This window comes from Salminus brasiliensis, chromosome 15 (assembly GCF_030463535.1).
Source record: "Salminus brasiliensis chromosome 15, fSalBra1.hap2, whole genome shotgun sequence".
Taxonomy (NCBI): domain Eukaryota; kingdom Metazoa; phylum Chordata; class Actinopteri; order Characiformes; family Bryconidae; genus Salminus; species Salminus brasiliensis.
In genome coordinates, this window is record NC_132892.1 from 34,383,493 (window position 1) to 34,405,301 (window position 21,809).

Sequence of the window (21,809 nt, forward strand, 5' to 3'; positions counted from 1 at the left end):
ACACACACACACACACACCTGAATACACACTTCTTTACGAAGAAACCGACTGAACTGGCTGACATTGAATTCAGGATGATGATCCTCCTCATCTTCACCCTCTACCAGATCTCAGGTCAGTTATTCTCCTTCTGTTTGAGGACTTTTGATACAGCATAAAATTACACCACAATAAAGGGTTCAATTTCACATTATTAATAACATAGATTAGTTCTGAACTGTAGAAGTGAGAATATAATGGGAATTTAATTATTCATGCGAATCTTAATCTGATTGGCAGGTCCAGTGGGCTGTTTGGATGTGATTGGTTATCTAGGAGGCATTGTCATGATCTACTGTGAACACCAACAGTATGGACTATCTGATAAATATTTCTGTCAGGAGACACCAAAGGAGTGTTTCCATGTACAAACACAGAAAATATGGGTTCATAAAGACAGAGTTTCTCTATTCGACTCTGGATACCTTACAGTGATCTACAGAAACCTGAGTTTAGAGGATGCTGGATCTTATCAGTGTGGAGAGACTGGAGTGTGGAATTACACTGTGGACCTGTCAGTGAAAACAGGTCAGAAACATTTAAATAATAATATAATTTTTAATTTGTGAGGTTTATTTATTGTTGCAGCATCATTTGTTGTGTTTGATTGACAGATCCATGCTGTTTGGGATCAAAGACTGTGATAGGTTATCTGGGAAAGACCGTCATCATCCACTGTTACTATCCAGATGAGTTTGAGGCAGACATCAAGTACTTCTACAAACAGAGAAGTCCATATTTTCCTGCAGTGATCAGCACCTTACAGACTCTGAGAGGCAGGTTCTCCATCTCTGATGACAGAAGGTCTAAAGTGGTCAGGGTGGGAATCAGCGATGTAGAAGGAGATGATGGAGGAGTGTATTTCTGTGGAATTGGGATCGGAGGGAAATTATTCAGTTACTACACCCTCTTCACACAGATTCAACTAATCCCTGGTAAATTATTTGTCAGTGTAAACAATTTGTTTTCTGGGTAACACTTTCTTTGAAGTGGTTGTTTGAAGATGAATAAACTCTTAACAGAGTATCAGTAACACTTTAACAGCAGATCAGTGCAAATATCCTGAGGATGATCTGTTGATGCTTTACTAACATTCAGTAGATTTACTGTTCATCTGATACATCAAGTATCCTCACCCACTCTAACCCACAACCTAACTCTAACCCTGATCCTAATCCCAACCTTAACCTCAACCCACAACCTAACCCTAACCCTGATTCTAGTCCTAACCTTAACCCACAACCTAACCCAGCCTTACCTACAACTTGACCCTAACCCTGATCCTGATCCTGATCCTAATCCTAATCTTAACCTCAACCCACAACCTAACCCTAACCCTAATCCTAATCTTAATCTTAACCCACAACCTAATCCTAACCCTGATCCTAATCCTAACCTTAACACACAACCTGATCCTAACCCTAATCCTAACCTTAATCTCAACCCACAACCTAATGCTAACCCTGATCCTAATCCTAACCTTAACCCACAACCTAACCCTAACCCTAACTCTGATCCTAATCCTAACCTCAACCCACAACCTAACCCAGCCTAACTCACAAATTAACCCTAACCCCGATCCTAATCCTAACCTCAAACCACAACCTAACCCTAACCCTAACCCTGATCCTGATCCTAATCCTAACCTCAAACCACACCCTAACCCTAACCCTGATCATAAGCCTAACCCTAACCCTGATCCTATTCCTAATCCTAATCCTAATCCTAATCCTAACCCTAACCTTCAACCTTTGAACTTTATCTCACACATTTATATTCACTTCTTCACTCTTTAGTTAAAGAAGCAACAGAAACACTCAGGTTAAGCACAGCTATAAAACCAACGACAGGTGAGCACATCAGCAGCGTCACCAGTGACTAATTCTAAAGAAGAACATTTGAGTAAGATCTCTTTAGACTATTGTATTGATTTTACTGTATATATTAAAGGGTTAAAAGAAAAAGCACCAGTCATGCCAACAGCAAGACCAATCACTGTCCAACCAACTATCCAATCGAGAGCAGTGACCAAAAGGAGAATGTCAACATCACCAATGCCCATGACCACCTCTAAAGAACCTTCCAGTAAGATCTCAGTCATGACTCAGAACGTAAATGTGGTAAATGTGTTCAGGCAGAAATTCAGAGCTTTAGGCTCCACAGCAGGAGCTGGAATAGGTGTGGAGGTGGAGGTTCCTGGTAAGAATGAGGAGGTGTTTGTAGTCCTGTGTGTGTAATAAGGTTGGTGTTGTCTCTCAGCTCCAGGTTCCTCCTTCATCATCATTGTGACTGTCTGTGTGGTTCTGGTGCTCCTGATTGGAGGATTAGCACTGATCTTCTACAGATTGAGATGCACCAAGACACAAGGTACCGGTTTTCCAGATAGTGGGACCAGTTACTATTTAGCCAATGCAGACCACGCCTTCAGTCTACGTTTGAAATAAGAGCAGGGAAAGTGTAACACAGATTAATTTGTGGTTGAGAAAACAGTCTCCCCCAAGTGGACAGTACATGAACAGAAGATTTCTATGACTGATGTTTTCTCTCTTTTTGCAGAATCTCCCATCACCAGTAGACGACCAGGAACAAATACAATGGCGAGTAAACAGGATTCATTAAGTTACATAAAAATATCAAGATAATTATAAAATTACATTTGTTTGTTTTCAAATCCAGTGTTTTTAGAGGGGATGCCTCCAAATATACCATTCAATATTTATTCAAGATTGCATGTGCACAGCAGAAACAAACAGTTACACGGTTTACTGAAATCCTTACTTTGCAGTTCCTCCATTTACAGACATAATTTTATAAATATCAATATAAAAAGAGAGAAACTAAATAGTACAATATATATATATATATATATATATATATATATATATATATATATATATATATATATATATATATAAGCTAAGTAAAAGAAAAACACCAAGTAAAGAAAGTTAAAGAGTATCATGTATATATCTAATTACAAAAATAGAATACTTGTATGTATCACAGTTTACACTTTAATTCCCACACTAATGTTATCTGGTCATATTCAGCTGAGCTTCTGGAGTCTGACATAGAAGATGTTAATGTTCCATCATTTATAGATCTGCTGACATGAAATGTTTGGTCTTCATACATTTAATACTTTTTATTTCCTTGTGTTATTCTCTAATTTCAGCATGAAGATCAAGAAGAATATGGACAAGTTAATGATCCACCACAAAACCAGAACATCAGGATGGGTCCAGACTACCAGAATCTGGAACCAAACTCCAGCCAATCAGATTCAGTTTATCAGAGCCTGGATCCCAGTACCAGAGCACCAGATTCAATTTACCACAGTCTAAATTTCAACACCAATCAGATTCAGTCTGTCAGAGCCTAAACTCCAACATCAATAAGATTTAGTCTATTAAAAGTGAACACCGACCAACCAGCTCCAGACTAACAGAGTCTAGAACTGAAGCCAAGAACCATATTCATTGTGTACATGATGAAGCTCATGAACTGCTTGTGTTTAGATTATGATCACCTGCAAGCTTTATTTTAGGTCAGGATGAGGGAATCTGTCACATGATTAAATGTGAAATTTAAAGGACAGCTGTAATATTAATGCTTGCAATATAACCTGAATATTAATGTGCGATTCAGATCATTTTTCAAGACAACATTTTTGTCATTTTTGTCTCTGTGAAGGCCATGCCATCCCTGCCATCTGCCACGCCTCTTATCAACCTAGTTCCATGAATTCTAAAATAGTGTAACAAGAGGCACGTCTTCGAATGTGAGTATTTATTTAACCAGAGACTCTTTTAATATGTGTAAAAGTACCATCAACGACATCGTCCACACTGACTTCCGTTAAGTCTGAGTTATCCGGTATATCTATATAAAGACAATATCCATATATAGGACTAGCTAAAGACGACAGCTGAAACTGGAGGGCGGAGATCAGCAAACAGCAGACTTTTCAAATAATTACTGATCATTATGGTGATAATATCAATAAGTATTGATCCTCAAATGTAGATATGACAGTGATCCTGCAGATAGCAACCTGTGTATGAATGTGACATCACAAAAATGGTCTTATAATATCCTGTGTGTTTCATTTGGTATGAGATCAGTGTTGCTGTTGGGAGGAGCTGTAACTTTAGCAACTTTAGCTCCTCTCGAGAAACAGGAAGCAACCAAAACAGAGAGAAGACACACACACACACACACACACACACACACACACACACACACACACATATATACACTATCAAGCAAAACTTAGAAGATAAAGCTGATGTTCAAACCAGGATGAAGATCCTCCTCATCTTCACATTTCACCTGATCTCAGGTCAGTTATTCTGTTTTCTACTTTGAAGATCTTGTAGATTCAGTATGTAAATAACACCATAGTAAAACATTCAGTTTTACAGTATTGATGAAGTAGATTGGAGTATAGTGGAGGGGGAGAGGGAGTGTTAAGAGCCATCTTTGACATTTTTAATGCAATTTTAACAGTAAAACGTTTGGACAGGACATTGTCCTAACATGTCATTCAACACAGTTGGAGACAAGGATGGTTCACTGGTAGGGGTATTGGATGGGGAGACAGGGCTGGTTCACTGGTAGGGGTATTGTATGGGGAGACAGGGCTGGTTCACTGGTAGGGGTATTGTATGGGGAGACAGGGCTGGTTCAGCGGTAGGGTATTGATTGAACCATCAATGCATGGGGAGACAGGGCTGGTTCAGCGGTAGGGTATGGAGATCAGGAGACAGGGCTGGTTCATTGGTAGGGGTATTGGATGGGGAGACAGGGCTGGTTCACTGGTAGGGGTAATGCATGGGGAGACAGGGATGGTTCAGCGGTAGGGTATTGAGATCAGGAGACAGGGCTGGTTCAGCGGTAGGGTATGGAGATCAGGAGACAGGGCTGGTTCATTGGTAGGGTATGGAGATCAGGAGACAGGGCTGGTTCATTGGTAGGGTATGGAGATCAGGAGACAGGGATGGTTAATTGGTAGGGGTATTGGATGGGGAGACAGGGCTGGTTCACTGGTAGGGGTAATGCATGGGGAGACAGGGATGGTTCAGCGGTAGGGTATTGAGATCAGGAGACAGGGCTGGTTCAGCGGTAGGGTATGGAGATCAGGAGACAGGGCTGGTTCATTGGTAGGGGTATTGGATGGGGAGACAGGGCTGGTTCACTGGTAGGGGTAATGCATGGGGAGACAGGGATGGTTCAGCGGTAGGGTATTGAGATCAGGAGACAGGGCTGGTTCAGCGGTAGGGTATGGAGATCAGGAGACAGGTCTGGTTTATTGGAAGGAGGTTAGAAGACTGATTCACTCGTAGGGGTATCACATGGGGAGACAGGGCTGGTTCGCTGGTAGGGATATTGGATGGGGAGACATGGCTGGTTCGCTGGTAGTGTAATGGGGATGGGGTGACAGGGCCAATTCATTAGTAGTGTTATGGGTTAAGGAGACAGGAATAATTCATTGGTAGGGGTATGGGTATCAATTGGAGACTGCAGAACCGGGTTGGCATGAATGCTGTTTGTGATGGTTGCCACATGCTGGTGTTTGGCAGCAGGGACTTAGTTTCCATTTTTCTGTATGGTGAACTGTAGAAGTGAGATAATTTGAATTTGGACTTGGATTAGAGCTTATTGAGAATCTTCTCTCTGATCGACAGGTCCAGTGGGCTGCTTTCATGTGATTGGCTTCCCAGGAGGTAGTGTCATTATCTTATGTAAACATCAACAATATGGACTGTCTGATAAATATTTTTGTAAGATGACTCCAAAGAAGTGTATCCATGCAGAAACTCAGAATTCATGGGTTCATAAAGACAGAGTTTCTCTACTTGACTCTGGACACTTTACATCGATCTACAGAAACCTGAGTTTAGAGGATGCTGGATCTTATCAGTGTGGAGAGACTGGAGTGTGGAATTACACTGTGGACCTGACAGTGAAAACAGGTCAAATCATTAAATACCAGAAGTTACATTTTAATGAAATAATGTGTAACATCATGCATTTTATCAATATGCTTTGGATGTCTGGTCATTTGGCATACATAGGTCATACACATAAGGTAATTTGTATTATTTGGTTGACAGATCCATGCTGTTTGGGACCAATGACTGTGACTGGTTATCTGGGAAAGACCGTTACCATCAACTGTTCCTATCCAGCAGAGTTTGAGACAAACCACAAGTACTTCTATAGACTGGATGGCCAGTATTTTTTTATACTGATCAACACCAATAGTACTAAGAAGGGCAGGTTCTCCATTTCTGATGACAGAAGGTCTAAAGTGGTCAGTGTGAGAATCAGTGATGTAAGAGGAGATGATGGAGGAGTGTATTTCTGTGCAGTAGGAATTCGGGAGAAATCAGTTGGTTTTTACACCCTCTTCACACGGATGCAACTAATCCCTGGTAAGATCCATTATATTGTTCTTAATGTTATATTACCCATATTCATTGTTTTCATATTTCTGAAAATTGACGACTGATCACAACTATCAATAAACCAAACAGATCTGAGGTACTGAAGTACTGAAGACCTAAGATTTTGGTCAACTATATTAAGTCAGTCTGTTCATATAGAAGAGCTATATTTACTGACTTTATTTAAGTCAGTGGGGTCAAGCTCTATTTCAATGTTTATCTAAAGATTCAAAGGAAACATTGAGATGTAGTAGCATTGACCTACAGGAGAACGTCAGCAGCACCAACTGTGACCATCTAGATCTCAGTCATGGCTCAGAACTCCCTCTTTCATTCTATACTCATGTTAAATATGTTCAGGCAGAACTTCAGAGCCTTAGGCTCCACAGCAGGAGCTGGAACAGATGTGGAGCTGGTGGGTTTGTGATTAGATTGAAGAGGTATTGGTGATCATTTGTGTGACTGTGTGATAAAGTTGGTAATGGTCTGTTGTTTCTGTCTCTCAGCTCCAGGTTCCTCTGTCATCATCAACATCATCATCATTATTGCTGTGAGCGTCTGTGCGGTTCTGCTGCTGATTGGAGGATTAACACTGATCTTCTACAAGCGGAGATGCACCAAGACACAAGGTACTGATGAGTCTCATTAAATCTCTGAGAGCATCTAAAGCCCTTCGAGCTTCAAGTATGGCTTGGCTCGACCCCCCATCCTTTAAGATCCACGGAAGACGAGCGTCCAGACTTTTTTCTGTCCTGCACCGAAGCGGTGGAACGAGCTTCCCCTGGCTGTCTGAACAGCAGAGTCCAACGTTCGCTGTCTTCAAACCCAAACTGAAGACTCTCCTCTTCTGAGAGTACTCAGGCAAAGAGAAGAGTACTATGGTCTCTATGTCAACTTGTGTTTAGTAGAGTCTAAGATTAGAGGAGCTTTAAATTCTTTGTCTATTTAAACTAGCTGAGGTTATTCTTCAGTAAACAGTGAAGCACTTTTGTAAGTTGCTCTGGAGAAGAGCATCTGCTAAATGCCATGAATGTAAATGTAAATAAATTAACAGAACTTTACTATTTTTTTTTCTCTTTTTGCAGACTGTTCCATCACCAGTAGAGGATCAGGAAAAAATGACACAGTATGTTTATTCATTGTATTTATTTAAATAGAAGATTCAGATAATTATAAGAGAACAATTGTCTTATTTATAGACAAATGACATTTAGATAGTGCTTAGATTACAGAATCTGTAGTGCACAGATTCACTGCAATAATGTGTATAACACAATTTACTATATAATTCTTACTTTTATATTACCTGATCATGATAAGCAGAGCTTCTGGGGCCTGACACTATTTTACCTTGTGTGATTCTCTAATTTCAGAATGAACATGAATATGAGAATGATCTACCAGGAAACCAGAACATCATCAGGATGGGACAAATCTACCATAACCTGAAATCTGACACCAACCAATCAGATTCAGTGTATCAAAGTCTAGACCTTAGAAGCAAAGAGCCAGATTCAGTTTATCACAGTCTAAAACCCAACACCAATCCAATTATGTCTGGAAGACCTTAAACCCCTATCAGATTTATTCTACTGGGGTCTAAAATTCAACTCCAGCCAATCAGATTCAGTCTGTAACAGCCTAAACCCCATCACCCACCAATCAGATTCAGTCTGTAACAGCCTTAACCCAACTCCAGCCAATCAGATTTAGTCTTTTAATAATGAGTGCTTTTCTTTAGTTGAGTTTTCCCCTAGCGTTGTTTTCGGTCACCCTAGATGAGGGCATATGCCATATGAATAAGTGTAATGTAAAGGGCAGCTGCAGTAATAATGCAGGCAAGGGAAGGCTTTGGGAGGCTTTTTCATTGCGCATGTGGTTCAGCTGAAGCTGAAGGTGTTGATGTTAGAGCAGGAGCTTCTTTCTTGGATGGCAGTCTCTCAGTTCATGTTGATCTATAACTTGTATAACTGTAGATCTGCACCAAGAGCCCTTCCAGATTTAAGCACAGCTTGGCTTGAGGTCATCCTGCCATCCCTTAAGGTCCATGGAAAACAAGCGTCCAGACTTTTTTTTTTGTCCTGCACCAAAATGATGGAATGAAGTTTCCATGTGTGTCCAAACGGCAGAGTCGCTCACTGTCTTCAAACCCAGACTTAAGACCCTCCTTTTCTGAAAGTACTCAGGCGAAGAGAAGAGTATTATGGTCTCCACATTTGTGTTTAGTAGACTCTAAGATTAGAGGATCTTTGAATTTTAGTCTATTTAAACTAGCTGAGGTTCTTCTTGAGTAAACAGTGAAGCTCTTTTTTTAAGTCCCTCTGGATAAAAGCGTCTGCTAAATGCATAAATGTAAATGTAAATGTATACAGTAACACTGGTATTCAAGCAATTTCCAGTTAATGACAGACCTGTGTCTTGGTGGTTCTTGGGTTGTTTATAACTTTCTGAAGCATTTTCCTCTCAGCTGAGGGTCTTCTTCCATCATTCGGCCCATCCCTAAAACTTTTAGTTATTATGTATAGTTGCTTGAACTGATTATTTTGGAATCTGAAGTTGTTTAGAAATTATTATCAGCTATAGTCAGGATTATAGTAATCATGTTAGAAGAAAAGAGGTTTAAAGACAGGTAGGGAACTTTCAGCAAGTGGGTGTATGCACTGTATATGTATGTAAATTTTGTTTCGAAATTTAATAAAATTAGTTTTTTAACAGCAAACTTATAAATACATCAATATTTCTCATTTAGGATAGAAAAATGTTTTGGTAGTAACATTTTAACAATCTGTCTCATAGCGTTTTGGCCAACTGGAGCCATAGAACATCTCAAGAAGAACAAATTTATTGAACCAAAAGGTTAAAACTACTAGGACTGGAATTATCGTCTATAAATTCTGAACCTTCTAGAAACTTTACTGCACGAACACACCACAGTGGTCTGCACTGACATATGAAGGGTCCTGAGGAAGAGCTGTTAATATGTTTTTTGTGTAATCTACCACCCTGGAATCTACCATCACTAAAACTGTGTGATGAGTTCTGTCATATCATGTTCCTTCATGGTACCAGATCTGTCATTGGTAAATGACCTTTTCTACCTTCATACAGTGCAGCTGATTCAGTAAAAATACCATCAACGACATTGTATACGCTGATTTCCTTTAAGTTTGAGTCATCAGGTAGGTCTACAAAAAGACCTGCTGAAGATGACCACAGAAACTGACTTTTCTAATAATTACTGAACATTATGGTGATAATATCAATAAGTATTGCTCTTCAGATGTAGATATGACAGAGATCCTGCAGATAGCAACTTATGTATAAATGTCACATCATAAAAATGGTCTCATAATATCCTGTGTGTTTCATTTGGTATGAGATCAGTGTTGCTGTTGGGAGGAGCTGTAACTTTAGCAACTTCAGCTCTTCTAGAGAAACAGGAAGCAAACAAAACAGAGAGAAGACACACACACACATATATACACACTATCAAGCAAAACTTGAAGATAGTGGAAGCTGCATAAACATAATTGAAACTGATGTTCAGTCCAGGATGAAGATCCTGCCCATCTTCACATTCACCTGATCTCAGGTCAGTTATTCTGTTTTCTACTTTAAAGATCTTGTAGATTCAGTATGTACATTATGCCACAATAAAATATTCACAGTACTGATGACATAGATTCTGTTTGTCTATATGGAGTTATATATAAACATACAGATAATTCCTTTCAGATCAGCAGACCTTCTGGATTCTTACACAGAATATATTTATGTTTATTGTAGGTGGTTCTATACTTGGTAGAATATGAAATTATTTGTCTTTATAATCTGCTATTTTTACTTTGTGTGATTTGTCTAATTTTAGGTTAATGAAAATTATCTTCAAGGAATCAGAACAACATCAGAACAAGAAACCCAACTCCAACTAATCAGATTTGGTCTATTAGAGCCAAAAAGGCCAACATCAACCAATCAGATTCGATCTATTAAAGCCGAAACACCAACAACAAACAATCAGATTCGGGTCTATTAGAGCCAAAACGCCAACAACCAATCAGATTCAGTATGAGAAGGCCTGTAGCCCATATTATCCAATCAGATTCAGTCTGTGAGAGCCTTAACCCCAATACCAACCAATTAGATTCAGTTTAAGAGAGTCTGAAACACAATGCCTGACTAACAGAGTCTGGAACCGAAGAACTAAATTCTGCTTGTGTTTAGATTATGATCACCTGCAAGCTTGATTTAAGGTAAGGATGAGGGAATCTGTCACATTATTAAATGTGGAATTTAAAGGACAGAAGTAATATTAATGCCTGCAATATAATCTGAATATTAATTTGCTAATTCAGATCATAATGCATTATTGAGTGGTTTATAATTTCTTAATGAATTTCCTTAATTACTTTATTTTTATTTGTATTTAAAATATGAGATATAATAGTATTTTGTTAAAATATTTAAAATCATATTAATTGTTTTTTTTAGCTTTAATGATATATGAATAATGAATAATATATAAATATAATATCTACAAGCCCCTGAATATCTACTAAATAAACACCGGTTTTGAAAAATGTATGAATAATATATTATTGGTCATTTCAAATACATACCATTTTAATATTCGCTTTAATAATTATCTTGATGTTTGGATGGAACTTCATCAATCCTGTTTAGTTTCTATTCCATGTGTTTCTGATCATCTACTGGTGATGGAAAATAAATATCTGTAATCTAACGATCAAGAAAATATGAGTAAAATAAAAAGTAACTCATGTACCATGTGCTCTAAATGATTTTTTATGTCCTAAGACTTTTCTAATAATTACTGAATATTATGATTACATAAATAATTTTTGCTCCTCAAATGTAGCTTTGATGTATGAAAATTACATCACAGAAATCATTTCACAATATCCTGTGCGTGTAATTTAGGATGTGGCTGGTGATGCTGAATGAAGAAGCTGAAAATGTAGCAACTTTGACTCTTCCTAAGAAAGAAGAACCATCCAAACCAGACGGTAGAGAAGACAAAGCCACTTAAACAACAAACTGTACGAAGAAACAGGCTAAACTGTGAAGACAGTGGAGCAGACTCTGGATGAACATCATTGAGGCTGGCGTTGAATTCAGGATGAAGATCCTCCTTGTCTTCCCCCTTTACCTGATCTCAGGTCAGATATTCCACTTCAGTTTGAAGTTTGAAGATTCACATTACTGATGAAGTAGATTATGTACTGCAGGCGTTCTGATCCTGAACTGATAGAAGTGAGAGAATGTGGACTTTAATTATTAGAGAGAATTTTTCTTTGATTGGCAGGTCCAGTGGGCTGCTTGGATGTGATTGGTTATCTAGGAGGCATGATCTACTGTGAACATCAACAGTATGGACTATCTGATAAATATTTCTGTCAGGAGACACCAAAGAAGTGTTTCCACATACAAACACAGAAAATATGGGTTCATAAGGACAGAGTTTCTCTATTCGACTCTGTGGGAGTTCTTACAGTGATCTACAGAAACCTGAGTTTAGAGGATGCTGGATCTTATCAGTGTGTAGAGCCTGGAGTGTGGACTCACACTGTGGACCTGACAGTAAAAACAGGTCAGAAATCAGACACTATAATATCGTGGGGAAAAATATGTATAAAATGATGAAAATGTTATTTCTATAATTGACAAGAAATGATCTGTGATGTGTGTTTGATTGACAGATCCATGTTGTTTGGGGTCAAAGACTGTGACTGGTTATCTGGGACATACAGTCACCATCAGCTGTTTCTATCCAGCGGGTTTTGAGACAAACTACAAACACCTCTACAAGCTAAATGGCCAAAATTGGACTGAAATAATTAGTACATCAGCATCACAGATAGGCAGGTTCTCCATCTCTGATTAGAGAGGCTCTTAAGTTGTTACTGTGAGAATGAGTGATGTGAGATAAGAGGATGGAGGAGTTTATTCCTGTGGAGTGTGGAATGGAAAGAAACCAGTCAGTTACGACATCATATTCACAGACATTCATCTACAGATTATTGGTGAGATATATATTGGTGTTCATGATGTTTATTGGTTAACTGGTTTAATTATTAGTGTTTATTTTCTGATAGCAGAGTCTAGAAGCACTTGTTGAAAGAAGCATTTTATGGTATTAAAAAATGGCCACATAAAAAGGATGATTGGTGACCATGTTAAAACCTAAATGGACTATTAAAAAAACAAATGGCCACTATTAATATTAGCACTATTAACTATTATCACTCTGGCCATCACTGCCATGACAATATTAAGTGATTATTATATAATATCATTAGTATATATTACCTATATTACCATGATTATTATATAATAATTATCATCAGAACAGTTCAACAGTATAGATGGTTTGGTAACTTTTTTAATCAATAATTTATAAATAGGAAGATGGGTTCCCCTTGTGAGTTTTGGTTCCTCCCAAGGTTTCTTCATCCAGCTCTGAGGGAGGTTCTCCTTGCCACTGTCGCCGTTGGCTGCTCACTGGTGGTCTTGCATCCTTCATGGCTTCTTATTTTATATCTTTTTTCTGTCTCTTACTAATTACTAATTATGTAAAGATGCTTTGTGATGACAACAGTTGTAAAAAGCTATACAAATAAATTTGACTTGACTTGATTACAGTGGGATCAAACTCTTACACACATGGACAAAATTGTCACAGAAATGGTCACAGAAATGGTTACAGAAATAACTTGAATCTGACAAAAGTAATAATAAATAAAAATGTTATGAAAATTAACCAATGAACGTCAGACATTGCTTTTCAACTATGCTTCAACAGAATTATTCAAAAATATAAACTTATGAAACAGGCCTGGACAAAAATGATGGTTCCCTTAACGTAATATTTTGTTGCACCACCAAATATTTTGTTGCACAAGGCAATTACTGCAATCAAACGATTCATTTTGGTCATTATCCTGTTGCAAGACCCATGACCTGCGACTGAGACCAAGCTTTCTGACACTGGGCAGCACATTTCTCTCTAGAATCCCTTGTTAGTCTTGAGATTTAATTGTACCCTGCATAGATTCAAGACACCCTGTGCCAGATGCAGCAAAGCAGCCCCAGAACATAACAGAGCCTCCTCCATGTTTCACAGTAGGGACAGTGTTGTTTTCTTGATATGCTTCATTTTTCCAATTGTGAACATAGAGCTGATGTGCCTTGGCAAAAAAGTAACATTTTTGTCTCATCTGTCCATAGGATATTCTCCCAGAAGCTTTGGGGCTTGTTAACATGTAGTTTGGCAAATTCCAGTCTGGCTTTTTTATGATTTGTTTTAAACAATGGTGTCCTCCTTGTCCTCTTTGATTTGTCATCAATGTTCCTACTGCGTCCATGTCTAGGGAGGTTGGCTACAGTCGGAACAATATGTGCAACTGTAGTCACAGGAACATCAAGCTGCTTGGAGATGGTCTTATAACCTTTACCTTTAACATGCTTGTCTATAATTTTCTTTCTAATCTCCTGAGACAACTCTTTCCCTCGCTTCCTCTGGTGACTACCTGTAGCCCTATATATAGGCCCACTGACTGATTACAAGATTGTAGACACCTGTTATGCTAATTAGTGAACACACCTTGATTTAACATGTCCCTTTGGTCACATTATTTTCAGGGGTACCATCATTTCTGTCCAGGCCTGTTTAATTAGTTTATTTTTTTAACAATTCTGTTGAAGCATGGTTCAAAATCAATGTCGGATTTTTATTTATTATTACTTTTGTCAGATTCAAGTTATTTCTGTGACCATTGTGGGGATTTCTTTCATTAACCAAGGGGTACCAAGATGTTTTGTTCACGTTAGGTTTAACAATTATCATTAAACCAAACAAAAATTGTGAATGAAAAAGATAGTACTTCAGAGCTTCAGCTGGAGGTTCCTGGTTAGATTGAGGGGGTGTTTGCGGTCGAGTGTGTGTTTGAGATGAAGATGGTCATGGTCTTTTCTATCTATCCCTAAGCTCCAGGTTCCTCTGGCATCCTTGTCATTATCATGGTCATCACAGTCAGTGTGAGTGTCTGTGTGGTTCTTCTACTGATTGGAGGATTAACACTGATCTTCTACAAGTTGAAATGCACCAAAAGAGAAGGTATCGCACACACACACTAACATAACCAACAAGTAAACGAAGGCATAGCCCAATTTCAGTCTAGGAATTCAGTCACTGGTCTGAAATTCTTGTTCAGGTGGGATTTTAGCTGGGCAAAGGCAACCTTTTCTGGACAGTCTTTGTTTGACAGGGAGTCCTAGGATGTAATTCATTACTGTCCACCACTGATGTGGTCATCAGGATGTGGCAGTGCCTCTCTTTAACAGTTCTGTTCAGTTCTGTAACAGTTCCTCATACCTGGATGATGCCATAGACTCCATGAATTTATTAACAAGAAATATGTATATTAATGTTTTCTCTCACTTTGCAGACTCTTCCCTTGGCAGTATACGATCAGGAAAAAATGACACAGTAAGTAAACAATAAAAAAATACTGTCAATTTATTTATAGAGTAGATGCTTCAGATTACAGCATGTTTGGTGCAGATTCATTATAACAACAGATTACTGTATGTATCGCAGTTTACTGTAGAATTCCCACACTAATGTTATCTGATCATGAACAGCAAAGCTTCAGGGGTCTGACAGAGAATTTGTTTATGTTCTAACTGATTATTGAAGGTAGATCATTGAATGTTTTGTTTTTGTAATATTTTTATTTTATTATTTTATTTTTTGTGATTCTCTAATTCTCTAATTCCAGGACGGAAGTCTGGACAGACATCCAAATTCGGTTTATTACAGCCTGAAACCTAACCTCAATCAAATTATGTCTGAAAAATCTTAAAACCAACCGAAACAGATATGGTCTACTGGAGCCTGAACCCCAACACCAACCAATCAGATTCAGTCTGTGAGATCCAAAACCTCAATATCAAATCATATTTATAGACTAAAACCCAAAATCAACCAATCAGATTCAGTGTGAGAGCCTTACCCCCAACACCACCAATGAGCTATTGTGTTGCAGCATTAACCCTAATAACAACCAATAATATTGAGTCTATTAGATCATGAACCCTAACAACAAGCAATCAGAATCTGTGGGAGTCTGTGTCTTCATGGTTCTTGGGTTGTTCTTGACTGTCCAAATCAAGTTCCTCTTTGGTTAGATTGAGAGTTTGGGCTTTTTTCCACAGCTTGGGAAAGTGGCTATACCTCCCGATAGCTTGAACTTATAAGCAACTGTTTGTTGTTTCAAAGCCATTTTGAAACATTCCTAACTAGGATTATCCTTCTCAGATATTCACTGATCTCTTGGGACCTTTTTCCATTGTACTGTGTGTTAAAACCCAGATCAGTCAAACCCAGTCAAGCCAGTGCATGTATGTGGCACAGAGAAACTACCAGCTATAGCCATGAGTCATCATGATCATTAACAGAAAGTTAGGATGTATTGGCCCTGGTAAGTTAAAAGATACTACACATGTGGGCAAAAGTGTTGGTACCCCTCAGTTAATGAAAGAAAAACACACAATGGTCACAGAAATAACTTGAATCTGACAAAAGCAATAATAAATACAAATTCAATGAAAATGAACAAATGAAAATCTGACATTGATTTTGAACCATGATTCAACAGAATTATTTAAAAAAACAAACTCATTAAACAGGCCTGGACAGAAATGATGGTACCCCTGTAAATAATGTGACCAAATGGACATGTTAAATCAAGGTGTGTCCACTAATTAGCATCACAGGTTGTAATCAGTCAGTGGGTCTATATATAGGGCTACAGGTGGTCACTGTACTGTTTGGTGACATGGTGTGTACCACACTCAACATGGACTACAGGAAGCAAAGGAAAGAGTTGTCACAGGAGATTAGAAAGAAAATTATAGACAAGCATGTTAAAGGTAAAGGTTATAAGACCATCGCCAAGCAGCTTGATGTTCCTGTGACTACAGCTGCACATATTATTCAGAAATATAAGATCCATGGCACTGTAGCCAACCTCCCTGGACATGGCCACAGGAAGAAAATTGATGACAAATCAAAGAGATTGATAATATGAATGGTAACAAAAGAGCCCAGAAAAACTTCTAAAGAGATTGGTGACAGATCACACCATCCGTCGTTGTTTGAGACAAAAGTGGACTTCATGGGAGACGACCAAGGAGGACACCATTGTTGAAAACAAATCCTAAAAAAACCAGACTGGAATTTGCCAAACTACACGTCGACAAGCCTCAAAGCTTCTGGCACAATGTCCTATGGACAGATGAGACAAAAATTTAACTTTTTACCAAGGCACATCAGCTCTATGTTCACAGACAGAAAAATGAAGCATATAATGAAAAGAACACTGTCCCTACTGTGAAACATGGAGGAGGCTCTGTTATGTTCTGGGGCTGCTTTGCTGCATCTGGCACAGGGTGTCTTGAATCTGTGCAGGGTACAATGAAATCTCAAGACTATTCTAGAGAGAAATGTGCTGCCCAGTGTCAGAAAGCCTGGTCTCAGTCACAAGTCATGGGTCTTGCAACAGGATAATGACCCAAAACACACAGCTAAAAACACCCAAAATGACTAGAAGGAAAACAATGGACTATTCTGAAGTGGCCTTCTATGAGCCCTGACCTAAATCCTATTGAGCATCTTTGGAAGGAGCTGAAACATGCCATCTGGAAAAGGCACCCTTCACACCTGAGACAACTGGAGCAGTTTGCTCAGGAGGATTGGGCCAAAATACCTGCTGAGAGGTGCAGAAGTCTCATTGACAGTTACAGGAATCATTTGACTGCAGTGATTCACTCAAAAGGTTGTGCAACAAAATATTAAGTTATGTGTACCATGATTTCTGTCCATGCCTGTTTCATGAGATTATTTTTTAAATAGTTATTAAAACTTTTAAAAATTTTCACAGCATTTTTAATTATTATTATTTTGTCAGATTCAAGTCATTTATGTGACCATTGTGGGTTTTTGTTTCAGGAAAAAATGACACAGTAAGTAAACAATAAAAAAATACTGTCAATTTATTTATAGAGTAGATGCTTCAGATTACAGCATGTTTGGTGCAGATTCATTATAACAACAGATTACTGTATGTATCGCAGTTTACTGTAGAATTCCCACACTAATGTTATCTGATCATGAACAGCAAAGCTTCAGGGGTCTGACAGAGAATTTGTTTATGTTCTAACTGATTATTGAAGGTAGATCATTGAATGTTTTGTTTTTGTAATATTTTTATTTTATTATTTTATTTTTTGTGATTCTCTAATTCTCTAATTCCAGGACGGAAGTCTGGACAGACATCCAAATTCGGTTTATTACAGCCTGAAACCTAACCTCAATCAAATTATGTCTGAAAAATCTTAAAACCAACCGAAACAGATATGGTCTACTGGAGCCTGAACCCCAACACCAACCAATCAGATTCAGTCTGTGAGATCCAAAACCTCAATATCAAATCATATTTATAGACTAAAACCCAAAATCAACCAATCAGATTCAGTGTGAGAGCCTTACCCCCAACACCACCAATGAGCTATTGTGTTGCAGCATTAACCCTAATAACAACCAATAATATTGAGTCTATTAGATCATGAACCCTAACAACAAGCAATCAGAATCTGTGGGAGTCTGTGTCTTCATGGTTCTTGGGTTGTTCTTGACTGTCCAAATCAAGTTCCTCTTTGGTTAGATTGAGAGTTTGGGCTTTTTTCCACAGCTTGGGAAAGTGGCTATACCTCCCGATAGCTTGAACTTATAAGCAACTGTTTGTTGTTTCAAAGCCATTTTGAAACATTCCTAACTAGGATTATCCTTCTCAGATATTCACTGATCTCTTGGGACCTTTTTCCATTGTACTGTGTGTTAAAACCCAGATCAGTCAAACCCAGTCAAGCCAGTGCATGTATGTGGCACAGAGAAACTACCAGCTATAGCCATGAGTCATCATGATCATTAACAGAAAGTTAGGATGTATTGGCCCTGGTAAGTTAAAAGATACTACACATGTGGGCAAAAGTGTTGGTACCCCTCAGTTAATGAAAGAAAAACACACAATGGTCACAGAAATAACTTGAATCTGACAAAAGCAATAATAAATACAAATTCAATGAAAATGAACAAATGAAAATCTGACATTGATTTTGAACCATGATTCAACAGAATTATTAAAAAAAACAAACTCATTAAACAGGCCTGGACAGAAATGATGGTACCCCTGTAAATAATGTGACCAAATGGACATGTTAAATCAAGGTGTGTCCACTAATTAGCATCACAGGTTGTAATCAGTCAGTGGGTCTATATATAGGGCTACAGGTGGTCACTGTACTGTTTGGTGACATGGTGTGTACCACACTCAACATGGACTACAGGAAGCAAAGGAAAGAGTTGTCACAGGAGATTAGAAAGAAAATTATAGACAAGCATGTTAAAGGTAAAGGTTATAAGACCATCGCCAAGCAGCTTGATGTTCCTGTGACTACAGCTGCACATATTATTCAGAAATATAAGATCCATGGCACTGTAGCCAACCTCCCTGGACATGGCCACAGGAAGAAAATTGATGACAAATCAAAGAGATTGATAATATGAATGGTAACAAAAGAGCCCAGAAAAACTTCTAAAGAGATTGGTGACAGATCACACCATCCGTCGTTGTTTGAGACAAAAGTGGACTTCATGGGAGACGACCAAGGAGGACACCATTGTTGAAAACAAATCCTAAAAAAACCAGACTGGAATTTGCCAAACTACACGTCGACAAGCCTCAAAGCTTCTGGCACAATGTCCTATGGACAGATGAGACAAAAATTTAACTTTTTACCAAGGCACATCAGCTCTATGTTCACAGACAGAAAAATGAAGCATATAATGAAAAGAACACTGTCCCTACTGTGAAACATGGAGGAGGCTCTGTTATGTTCTGGGGCTGCTTTGCTGCATCTGGCACAGGGTGTCTTGAATCTGTGCAGGGTACAATGAAATCTCAAGACTATTCTAGAGAGAAATGTGCTGCCCAGTGTCAGAAAGCCTGGTCTCAGTCACAAGTCATGGGTCTTGCAACAGGATAATGACCCAAAACACACAGCTAAAAACACCCAAAATGACTAGAAGGAAAACAATGGACTATTCTGAAGTGGCCTTCTATGAGCCCTGACCTAAATCCTATTGAGCATCTTTGGAAGGAGCTGAAACATGCCATCTGGAAAAGGCACCCTTCACACCTGAGACAACTGGAGCAGTTTGCTCAGGAGGATTGGGCCAAAATACCTGCTGAGAGGTGCAGAAGTCTCATTGACAGTTACAGGAATCATTTGACTGCAGTGATTCACTCAAAAGGTTGTGCAACAAAATATTAAGTTATGTGTACCATGATTTCTGTCCATGCCTGTTTCATGAGATTATTTTTTAAATAGTTATTAAAACTTTTAAAAATTTTCACAGCATTTTTAATTATTATTATTTTGTCAGATTCAAGTCATTTATGTGACCATTGTGGGTTTTTGTTTCATTAACCGAGGGGTACCAACAATTTTGTCCATGTGTGTATATAGATAATTGTACTGGAATGAAGTGGGTATATGGATATTTTTTCTCTGTATGTATAATTTAGCTTCAATGCTTCATAAAACTAAGATGAGTAAAGGCATTTTCATTTCTAACCGTGACATTGGCAATTGCATTCATACATGTGAAACTTTTTTATGTGATGGTGTGGTTTATCTCTACTGGAAAATGCAAATGAGGGAAAGCAGCAGTAAAGGAGTGCTAGAGTTCATAGCATGCTAGGAACTGAGAAAATGTCAATAATCTTTACAAAGAAATGAACAAACAAACTCTTCGATCGATTTTTAGACCAAATTATTGCATGTCAAGGTAAGAACCAGCACTTGTGGAATGGACTTCACTGAAACTCTGATGTGCTGTGCAGAGTTCTGTCCTGTCCTGTTCCTGCAGGGTACTAGACCTGCCTGTACATATCAGAGTGGAAAAGACAAGATCAGTGCAGGGCAAAAGGTTCAGAGCACATCTTTTAATCTTACATAGAGCCACTCTGTAATAAGAGGTTCTGCCATCTCTGACAGTCTGCTTGAAACTTCATCCACCACACTGATCAAACATGGGTCTCGTCCCGCATTTGCAGACTTTGTTGAATCAAGTCCTCTACCGATGAGACGTCTCCTAGATCCCCATCCCATGAAAGCAGGGTAGCTGGTACCCCATACTAAAAATTAGGTGAGGGCAACCTTCTCAGTTGTGGGTGAGGATCTTCTGGATTGCTCCTGACCCTGTCATTTGTACCCTGTCAACTGGGTCGTTGGGTAGTTTAAAAAATAATAATAATAAAATCAGTAATCAAGTAGTGTGTGAGGGGCACAGACAAATTTTGGCCTTCTGATTGTGTCAGAGTATATCAAACATGTTTGATATTTTTCAACCCAAAAATAATCTAATAATGTATAGTGGTCAGCGACTCAATCTGAAAGGACCCCACCACTGAGCAAGAAAAGTGCAGTTTCTAGGCTTGGGTTTCTTCTTTTAATTTTACATTTCACATTTAAACGATGAAGCAGATACATGCTGGCTCTAGTACATGTCCAATTCTGTAGCACCATTTAAGGTGGAATGGAAATTTATTTAAGAAGCCAATGTGTGGTGGGCTACTTACCTGCAACTCCCTCCATGCTGACGACTGTACAGACCACGCTATCTTCCCACCCATGACCTCACCAAAAGCCCCTTCTGTCCCCGCAAACATGTCCATGTTTAATCTGAGTCTCCTAGGTGACATGAGGCAACTTTAGAAAACTTTAAAAAAAAAAGGTGTGAGATTTCCAGTATTTTAATAATCTGTTATTACTTTAAAAGTTGTGTAGTCTACCCAAGGCTTAAGGTAACGGTGCAGCAAGCAAACTACGCTAAATTGTTTGAGTATTTATTTAAACATTTTGTGATCTTTCAACATGTGTAAAAATACCATCAGTGACATCGTCCATGCTGACTTCCGCTCTGTCTGAGTCATGAGATCTAAATTAAGCCAGGCTGAAGACGACAGCTGAAACTGGAGGATGGAGATCAGCAAACTGCAGACCTTCCTAACAATTACTGAGTATTATGATGATGATTATGTTAATTATTCTTGCTTCTACTATGTTGCTATGACAGTGATCATCCTGCAGCAAAAGTCCTATGAATGAATATCACATCACAGAAATGATCTCATAGAGTAATTGAGCAGTCATGCTGTCAGTGATGCCGGTAG

The 21,809-nt window shown here is 38.6% G+C and overlaps 2 protein-coding genes and 1 pseudogene across 2 annotated transcripts; all 3 read left to right on the plus strand.

The window, feature by feature from the left end:
• Nucleotides 1–75: 75 nt before the first annotated feature.
• LOC140535589 (uncharacterized) lies at nt 76–4,329 on the plus strand. The gene is made up of 9 exons (XM_072656987.1): nt 76–115; nt 281–568; nt 655–975; nt 1,837–1,890; nt 1,991–2,125; nt 2,300–2,407; nt 2,597–2,637; nt 3,216–3,242; nt 3,734–4,329. The coding sequence occupies exons 1-9, from the start codon at nt 76–78 to the stop codon at nt 3,782–3,784; spliced, it is 1,065 nt and encodes a 354-aa protein (XP_072513088.1). The 3' UTR covers nt 3,785–4,329.
• Nucleotides 4,330–4,348: 19 nt separating this feature from the next.
• LOC140535707 (uncharacterized) lies at nt 4,349–9,201 on the plus strand. The gene is made up of 7 exons (XM_072657159.1): nt 4,349–4,382; nt 5,728–5,766; nt 5,930–6,015; nt 6,157–6,477; nt 6,996–7,118; nt 7,575–7,615; nt 7,863–9,201. Exons 4-7 carry the CDS (start codon nt 6,177–6,179, stop codon nt 8,058–8,060), a joined length of 663 nt encoding a protein of 220 aa, XP_072513260.1. The 5' UTR covers nt 4,349–4,382; nt 5,728–5,766; nt 5,930–6,015; nt 6,157–6,176; the 3' UTR covers nt 8,061–9,201.
• A 2,418-nt stretch (nt 9,202–11,619) lies between these two features.
• Nucleotides 11,620–20,511, plus strand: LOC140535590 (polymeric immunoglobulin receptor-like; annotated as a pseudogene).
• The last annotated feature ends 1,298 nt before the right edge of the window (nt 20,512–21,809 follow it).